The sequence below is a fragment of the Carica papaya genome, chromosome 9 (assembly GCF_054855325.1).
Source record: "Carica papaya isolate Zhongbai chromosome 9, ASM5485532v1, whole genome shotgun sequence".
Taxonomy (NCBI): domain Eukaryota; kingdom Viridiplantae; phylum Streptophyta; class Magnoliopsida; order Brassicales; family Caricaceae; genus Carica; species Carica papaya.
Genome location: NC_142317.1, coordinates 20,802,064 through 20,811,999, shown reverse-complemented (window position 1 = coordinate 20,811,999; position 9,936 = coordinate 20,802,064). Strand labels below are relative to the sequence as shown.

At 38.5% G+C, this 9,936-nt stretch overlaps 1 protein-coding gene across 1 annotated transcript; it reads left to right on the top strand.

Annotated features, from left to right (window-relative positions):
- Positions 1-6,935: 6,935 nt before the first annotated feature.
- LOC148240163 (uncharacterized) lies at positions 6,936-8,979 on the top strand. The gene is made up of 2 exons (XM_088211818.1): positions 6,936-8,333; positions 8,768-8,979. The coding sequence occupies exons 1-2, from the start codon at positions 7,085-7,087 to the stop codon at positions 8,977-8,979; spliced, it is 1,461 nt and encodes a 486-aa protein (XP_088067944.1). The 5' UTR covers positions 6,936-7,084.
- Positions 8,980-9,936: the final 957 nt, after the last annotated feature.

The window sequence follows — 9,936 nt, the reverse complement described above, 5'->3', positions numbered from 1 at the left end:
AAACTTTTGGATTCAAAAAGTTTATTCTCGAATAAGGATATCATAAAATTATGATTCAGTGGATGACTCCACATTTTCAAGGATGATGGAATGGTTACATCATAGAGCAGCTTAGATACCAAGGATTCTCCTTCAGAGACATTTATTTTTATGAAGGATGTGCCAAAAGTTTTTCTATTCCACTCTTTTACCTGGTTCATAGAGTGGTAAAGAATTTCATGTTTGTTCACCGTAAGGCCAAGCCTGGGTGACAAATATACGAAAGTCGAGATGAGACTCTCAAGCTGCCACAGACCTAAATTGTTTATTAATAAAATATTAATTTTAATATTTAAAATATTAAATTATTTTACTTATACTTTGTCTATTTTACAAATATATAAGTCCTCAAATAAATTTTCATATATATATATATATGAATAAATGAATATAAATTTAGAAATTATAAAGTAAATTTTTATTCAGCAATTAAAACAGAAATTAAATCCTATAAATAGGTCAAATCGAAGGAAGAGAGGTGTGATTGATTGAGCAATAATTTGTGTGAGAGCTGATCCCAGAGATGATTAATGGTGCAGTCAACTGGGTGATGATGTTGACCAGGAAAAAAAGATGTTCTGATCATCTACCTCATTTAATTTTTTTTTTTTGGCTATATACAGCAAGTGGACACTGGATCAAACAAGACAAAAGTAATTCTCCTATACACAAATTAAATTGCATTTATAGTTTTTATATTACTACTAATCAATTAATCACATAGAAACTTTGGTAACGAATAAAACTTTTGTTGAAGAAACCAGAGAAAAAAGGTTGTCTAACTATGAAAAGTGTGTTGTCTGCTCTCACTTCTATGCAAGCTTTTGTTATGTTGGAATGTTCTTCCCATCTTTCAAGGTTAATGGCCTGCTTGGCTTTTCTTCTTTCGGCTCCAAAGAGGTTTTAAATCAGTTTTTATATGCATAAAATGCTTTCTCATTTAGAATAAAAAGACCCTTCAAAAGCTTAATCAAGCAGTTTAAAGAATCATATATTTTAGGGTTTTTTTTTTTTTTTTTGGTGCTTTATGTAGCTAGTCTTCCTTTTATGAAGAAACCAAATTCAATTATTTATGGGTGGGAATTAGATTTTATTTTTCAAAAAAAAAAAAATCAAATGTCACTAAGAACATTTAAGTTTGACAAATTATTTTTTCTACTATTTTTTAAATTTATTTTTAAAAAAATTTAAAAAATTACGAAGATTTTTCAACACTGATCATGTTGTTTAATTAGAGATATCCAAAAAATAAATATATCTAGATCCATCAATTATATATTAAATATAAATAAAATATTTTTAATTAAAATATAAACAGTTTTATTATAATTTTAAAAAATTAAAAAATATGAAAAGAAAAAAAAAATCGACATATCACCACCAACATTCTAAATTATCAATTCTGTTAAAAATAGGTAACATTAAAGACAAGACTACAACTTTTTCGATTTTGCTATATATATATATATATATTGTTAATATGTTTTGTTAGGGCAAATATATTGACATTTATTTATTTATTTTTTAATTTAAGCCCTTCGATTATTAATGTTGACATCATGACTGATGTAACAATGTGTTAATTCATTTTAAATAATAATAACTTGAAGTTGAATTTCAAATTAAATTGACTTTTAAACTCAACCATGTTAGTTTATTCTCTTCATATTTGGTAAACCTCGTTTCTTGTAAACAAATTACAACCCACTATACATATCCATGTGCCAAACACAAAAGTCAACTTAATGTGTCAGCTCTGATTTTCTTACAATTTTGTAGTTTCATTAATTATAATTTATTTTTATTTTTTAAAAACTTAAATTTTGCTTTTAATAAAGATTAATTTATATACTCAATTTAAAATTTGAAGTCAAGTTACTTGTTTATTTGCATGCCTAATTTTAAATAGGACAAATTAATAGGATTAAAAAAATATATAAATATAAAATAGTTTATTTGATTGGATGGGGATGAGTAGGGGGAAAACACTCCACTATTCACATTCCATACTCAATTTGTACCACCCTTATTAAGTATGTGAAATATCAAAGCAAATATATATATATATATATATTGTATAAGTTTCAAAAGCTTTTACATATTTTCTATGGATTTATATTTTAAACCTCATTTGTAATTTTTTTTTTCTTAAGTTTATCTTTGAAATTATGTTATAAGTAATTATATAATCAAATAAATTTCAATGCAAATTTAAGTTGAATAGATCTCTAAGTGATGTAAGCCGAAGAGTGGAGTCGTACTTGGATTTGGATCACATATCAACAATTGAGTATGAATAAAATCTAGGACCTAACCTATATATTTATAATCATATATATTATATTATCTCATCTATTAACATATAACATGAATTGTTAGTTTAATTGAATTAATTAAGTAAACAAAATTTTCTAAGTGATTATATTTTACATGGAAATATTTTCTTAGGTTAAGCACTCACATCATACATAACAAACTTTTTAAAGTCCTTCCACTCTATTATCTTCTAATAGAAACGATGATGAATGTTATATCAAATCTGATTTCATTTATTAGCATATAATATAAATTGTTAACTTAATCAAATTAATCTAAGTAAAAACAAAATTTCTATGTGATTTTATTTTACACAAAAAAAATTTCTTAGGTTAAGCACTCGGAGCACATAAGACAAATTTTTATGTCCTTCCACTATATTATCTCCCAATAGAAGTGATGATGGATGAATATCAAATTACATTTCATCTATTATCATGTAACATGAATTGAAAGCTTAATCGAATCAATTTAAGTAAACAAACTTTTATGAAGAATTATACTTTACACGAAAAAGATTTTCTTAGGTTAGACACTCATATCACATAGGACATATGTTTCCTTACATGAATAATGAATCCTTTTATTAGTACTCATACAGTTTGATGGATTTAGGCCTAATTCAATTTCTATCTCTATATAGTATAATAAAATTCACATATTAATAAATATTAAACTTAGTAAAGTACTCAAATGTGAAGATAATTACTTAAGTCTAAGGACAAACATGCAATGTTGCCATAGAGAGTCTCATATACTTCGACAAATAAGTAAACTTCCACATTAAGAAATTCATATCGTCAATTTAATGGATTTATTATACGTTTTTGTTTTGGTATCAACCACACAAGTAATTGATGAGATTAATCTCAAGTATATTGCATACTATTCTAAACTAAATCGTAAAATGTACAAAATTTATAATATTACAATCACGAAGCTTTAAAGGACTTAGAAAATTTATCTTATTCAAAATTTTAAAAGAAACTGTAAAATAATAATAACATATTAGAGGAAAAAGTTTCACAAAGATGAGTATAAAAATGATAAGGGAAGAGAAATCTTGTAAGTTTGTTATAAGTTAAATGATCAATAAACTGTGTGATCAATTAAGATTATTGTTATAAGCTTAAAGTACCGAAATACCTTGAACTATATAAAAATAAGAAATTCTCTTCCAACTATTTTTTTTTTGTTTAAAATTTCTTCAGAACTTTCAAAAAAGTGACAAAATTTCTCATTTTTGTTAACTTTTTCTAATGGTTTCTAGCCTTATTAACAAAGCATGTGATGTAGAAAAGCCATGTCAATACATTTTCAAATTTGTTGATGTGGCATGCATGTTGACACGCACGTGGATGCCACATCACTAACTTTTTTACCCTTTTTTAAACTCCATGTGTTAGATCTTTTTACCATCTTTCATTTTGTTTTCTTTTTTCTAGATACCATCTTATATGTGCACCTTAATGGAAATAATCCTTCTCTTATTTCTCACTATCTTTTTATTTTTCTAGCACAAAAACAAATATCTTTTTCATTTAAAAAAACTTTTTCATTTGTCATCCATATGTTGTTTATATTTATCTTTTTAACAATAAGATTTAATTTTGATATTATTTTCTTGTCGCCACCCATCATGACTCTTCTCATTTTTTGCAAAATTTGTTTTCCCTCTCTTTATCTATCTAGAGCATCTCCACTTCATTCTTTTTTATTTTTCCTTATTGATTTTGTTGAATAAACGTGACTTTAACTTCCGATATTTTTCTATATGAGACATTAACATCTTCTCCTTTTCACATACCATTATAGAATATAATAGTTTGCATATTCCATGCATCTCTTCCCCTTGCTCTTATACCTATATGTATATATATATATATGTTGAAAAAACAAGTTCGATTGGTTGTGTGTTGAAAAATGATTGGTGTGTGTAAGCGAAATGCTTAATGGGGATGTATACAATGGTGTCTTTAAAGGAGAGATGAAGAAAAAATTGACAGTAGAGATTTGTTATTCAGGTAGAGGAACACTATACATCATGTACAAAAAGTATTTCACTCTTTTAGATTTTGTCTACTAGGGATGTTGATGAGCAGGCTACTCCCATGACCTAATGGCTTAACTTACCTACTACCACATTGTGTAACACCCCGATAAACCTTCGTGCTAAACTTGTAATGTGAACTCTTATTTATTTGGGCCCTAAACCATTTATACTCTTTAAATTTTGTATTTTGAATTTTTGGATGAAATGCATATTTCAATTTCATATTTAGCTAAATAATTATTAAAATTATTTTATTTAAATTTTTATGGATAATTTATATTTAAAATTTAATTAAAAATATTTTAGGAGAAAAACTGTAGCGCCCGGACCGAGGGAAAAAAAAAAAGCCACGTCGGCAGCCACGTCAGCAGGCCCGGTCAGCAGTCCCGGCCAACCGGGGCCTGCCACGTGGCAAGACCACGTCGCTCCTGAACGGGCCACGTTGGCGATCCGCGTGGGTGCGATCGGACGGCCCAGATCAATCGCGCGATCGGACGGCCCAGATACAATCGCACGGACGGCCCATATTTAATCAAAAACGGACGGCCCAGATTAAAACAAAATGGACGGCCCAGATTAAAACAAAATGGACGGCTGAGATCAAAGGGCAAGGGGTTATAAATAGAACCCCCACACCAGACCACAAACCCTAGCCGCCTGCCGCTCGCCGGAGAAGACGAACCAGAGGCCGACCGCCGCCACCCGCCGCCGCACCGGGGAAATTTCCGACCGCCTATCGAGGTAAATTTCATACCCCCGACTCGTTTTTCCACGCTGATTCCTCCTATGGCCAAATCGAAGCCAAAATCCCGGCCAAACAGCCGGAATACACGGCCGAAGACCAGCGGCGCCGTCGCGCCCCCTCTCGGTTTTTGCCTCCGACGAGGCCCTTCCCGGCCTCCGTTTGATGCAATTTTTATATCACCGTGATCACCATTCTTTTCTCTACAGGTTGACCGGAGCCGAATCACCAAAACACAAACCTCGCCAGAGAGCCGCCGCACCCGAGAGCGCCGCCGCCGGTAAGCTCCGTTTTTCTGTGATTTTTTGGCCCCCCGAGGGCCCTAGGGTTGTTTTCTCACAGGGACCGATGCGAGTGTGGCCGAATTCGGCCGAAAACAGCCAACCCGAGGCGACTCGCCGCCGCCAGCGGCGGCGCCGTCGCCGGAGCACGGCGGAGCCGCCATGCCGGAGTTGCAATCTGGGCCGAAAGGGGCCCTGGGCCTAATTTGGGATTTTTTTTAGAACACGTGCAGGTACCAGTAGTGCGTTTCAGTTCCCCGAGGAAAATTCAGGGGAAAATTAGGGATAGCCTGCAAGCGCACTGCAAAGCCGTGTTCAGACCCCGAAAACGAGTAAGGACCCCTCACCCTATTTCCTATCACGGTATTAAAGTTCAAAATGATAAAATGGTATTTCTTGAATTAACGAATGTGTGAAATTGCTTAAGGTTGCTAATGGAGTCCGAGTCTAGTGTGATTGGTGATTTACTGTTATTTGGCCTGTTTACAGCTTTAAATGCAAAATGAGGTTTGATGTGTTCATTTTACAGATTTGTGTGCATATACTACATTTTTATTAATTATGGGTTGAATGACTGAAAAAATTGATACTGTATGTTGTCTGTTTGGCATGAATTACGATTTGCTTGTTTAAAATGTGAATTGATAATGCTTACTGAGGAAGAGGAAAATGAAAGATTGTGTAGACTGATAATTGTATGATGGGGTCAGCCTGACTAGATATCCTGGGAGATGGTGGACGGACCGGGTCCGTAGGGAACCCTACCGAGATTGTGGTCTCACATGCCGGACGGGGTATGGAGATCTTATGTGTTTTGGCGCCCATACCGGACGGGGTATGGGGACGGCCAGTTTCACCCTCATACCGGACGGGGTATTGAGGTTTATGGTTTTGGCGCCCATACCGGACGGGATATGGGGACGGCCCTGGAAACTGATTATGAATGTTAAAGGTTAACGGGTAGCGGGACCCCTATGGACCCCCATGGATACTAGTAGGCTGGTAAATGAGAAAAGGATATGTAGTATAATGATTGAATTACAAAAGGCGTGATAAGTGCTATGTTTTACAGCTTATATTATTCCATGATTGTGATAATGTTATTGTTTTCTTATATTGTTTCATGAATTCCACCGAGGTAAGTGGATGGTAAAGGTTTTATCATGAATAAAAGGATTTGTTGTAAATCATGCTCCATTGGTCTTTTGTGTTTTTCTACCCACCTTTACCTCCGTGACGGTGAGATATCGTGATGTTCTTACTGGGCTAGTGTAGCTCACTCCTTAATTAACCATTTCAGATCAGGAAGACATGGTTCCCGAGCCCGTTCCGCAGGAGGACGATGAAGGGGATGCCTAGAGACTCTGTAGTCACACTCATAGTTTTATTTTCGAGTTTCTCTCTTAGTTAGTTTAATCTTTTATATTTTAAGTACGTTTTTGGGTTTCTGTGTAAGGGATGTTAACCGAAATTTTGATCTCGCTTTCGCATTTAATATTTATAATATAATTTCCATGTTGAATTACCGGGGCTGTTACAGTTGGTATCAGAGCCGCATTTCCTCGGACTCATCCCTTACACGATAGTGCCTTAGATAAATACTCACCGATATATCGTTACTCAATCATTCCTTGTGAATGCAGGTACACGGGAATGAGGAGAGGAAGGCCCCCACTAAACCGAGCGGCTCAGGATAATTCGCTTCGGGAGGATCTTGACAGACTGTATGAGATGGTGGAGGCTCTCGTAGCTGCCCAGCGAAGGCAAGAGGAGAGAAGGGAGTTACCGGGACCTCCTCCGCTAGCGCAGGTTGAGCCCCCGCCACAGCAGGCTGATCCCGTACCACCCCGGCAGGAGCCTGTTCCTCCACAGTACCAACCGGCACCACAGCCGCGTTACGACCCGGTACCACAGCCACAGTACCAGCAGGCGCCGCCACAGCGCTTTCCAGTGCCCCCACCACATCAGCAGGTTCCACCACAGGGTCCCCCAGTTCACCCTCAGCCCGTCCCAGTCCCTCTGCCCCGGGACCCTGCTCCTTCCTTGATCGACCCCGGCTTCATAGAGAGGTACAGGAGACTGAACCCTTCTACCTTCTCAGGGGGATCCTCGTTCGAAGAAGCCCAATACTGGCTGGCAGAGACTGAGAGAGCTTTCGAGACCTTGGGAGTAATTCCTGAGCAGAGGACTGCCATTGCCTCCTACATGCTGGTAGGGGAAGCGGTACGCTGGTGGGAGCTCAAGCGTGCCACCCTGCCTGTACCAGTTACTTGGGAGCAGTTCCTAGCGGCATTCCATGCGGAGTATCTCCCTAAACACATCCAACATTTAAAGGAATTGGAATTTGCTCAATTGGTCCAGGGTAATATGACAGTGTCGGAGTATGCCCACAAGTTCCTGGAGCTGGGCCGACATGCCCCGGAGACATTGTTGGATGAGGGCCGAAAGGCCAGGAAATTCCAGTGGGGCCTCTGCCCGGCGATCAGACAGCACTTATTGGTGATGGAGCTTGAGACATATTCGGCAGTCCTGGCAAAGGCGCAGATCATAGAACGGAGCTTCGACACCCGCCCTCAGTTAGCGGGAAGTTCCCGACCCTCAGCCCCGCTCCGCAGGCCAGCGCCTACCATGCCTGTCCAACCCAGTAAGAGGCCCAGGCCTGCCGTTCAGGCCCCTCCTCAGGCTATGGGGGCAGCACGTGGGAAGATCTGCCAGTACTGCGGCAGGGATCATGGGGACCGACCCAGTTACCGCCTCAACAACACCTGTCGCATATGCGGCAGTGCCCAGCACTATGCGAGGGAGTGCCCTAGAAACCAGAATCAAGGGAGGCCTCCAATCCAGGGCAGAGTTTACAATCTTACCCAGAAGGATGCCGACGCAGACCCGGACGTGGTACATGGTATGTATACTATCTCTGGCCACATTGCTCATATTTTGTTTGATACTGGTGCATCACATTCTTTTATTTCACATGTTCTTGCTTCCAAAATTTGTGTATCACCTGATAGACTTGATTCATTATTGCTTGTATCTACCGCTGGGGGGGAGACATTGCTAGGAGAGGTTGTCTACAGGGCATGTGCCGTGGAGATAGCAGATAGGAAATTGAGGGTAGACCTTATAGGGTTAGACACAGGGGATTTTGATGTAATCCTAGGAATGGATTGGCTAGCGGCGTATCACGCCACCATAGACTGCTTTAATAAAAAGATTGTATTTAATCCTCCCAACGAGGAGCCTTTTACAAGTTAATAAAATTATCCAGTACTGATTTCCCGAATGGCAAGTTTTTCTTGATTTCCAGTGCCTTAATCTTGTATTTTCTCTAACTAGGTAAACCCAAGAAAGAAGTTTGTATCCAAGAGATTCCAGTAGTCCGAGACTTTCCAGATGTATTTCCGGATGAACTGCCCGGTCTACCAAGGGACAGGGAGGTCGAGTTCACCATAGACTTACAGCCAGGTACCCAGCCCATCTCAGTAGCTCCTTACCGAATGAGTCGCATCGAGATGGAAGAACTAAGGAAACAGATCACTGAGCTATAAGACAGTGGCTTCATTAGGCACAGTGTTTCCCCATGGGGTGCCGGGGTTACTTTTGCAAGGAAGGGAGATGGAACGTTGAGACTGTGCATTGATTACAGAAGGATAAACAAGGTAACAATCAAGAACAAATATCCTCTTCCTCGGATTGATGACCTTTTCGATCAGTTGCAGGGTGCACAGATCTTTTCTAAAATAGATCTACGATCAGGTTACCATCAGGTAAAGGTAAGAGCGGAGGATATCCCCAAGACGGCATTCCGAACCAGGTACGGACACTACGAGTTCCTGGTTATGCCGTTTGGGCTAACCAACGCCCCGGCCATCTTTATGGATCTAATGAACAGAATCTTCAGAGAGTTCTTGGATCAATTTGTCATCGTGTTCATCGATGATATCTTAGTCTACTCAAAAAATAGAGAAGAACATGCTCGTCATCTTGCCCAAGTCCTACAGGTACTCAGGGAAAAGAAGTTGTATGCAAAGTTGAGCAAGTGTGGATTTTGGCTCGAGCAAACTGCCTTCCTAGGACATGTTATATCGAAGGAAGGGGTATCGGTGAACCCCGAAAAGGTTAAAGCGGTACTTGGTTGGGAAAGGCTGACAACAGTTAAGGAAATTTGCAGTTTCCTAGGGATGGCAGGTTATTACCGCCGATTTGTTGAAGGGTTCTCTAGTCTAGCAGCTCCTCTAACCCGACTCACAAAGAAGAATGCAAGGTTTGAATGGAATGAGAACTGCGAGAGGAGTTTTTCAGAATTGAAGAAGCGACTGACTACTGCACCCGTGCTGGCTCTACCGAGTGGATCAGGAGGGTATACAGTTTATAGCGATGCCTCCTATCTGGGTCTGGGTTGTGTCCTGATGCAGCATGGAAAGGTTATAGCATATGGGTCTAGACAACTAAAGAATCATGAGAAGAACTATCCTACCCATGACTTGGAGCTTGCCGCAATCATA

Excerpts from the sequence above, each read along its gene's own strand:
- LOC148240163 (XM_088211818.1), top strand. The coding sequence starts at position 7,085 with ATGAGGAGAGGAAGGCCCCCACTAAACCGAGCGGCTCAGGATAATTCG. Across the intron at positions 8,334-8,767 it reads AGACCCGGACGTGGTACATG|GTAAACCCAAGAAAGAAGTT; the intron begins GTATGTATACTA and ends TTCTCTAACTAG.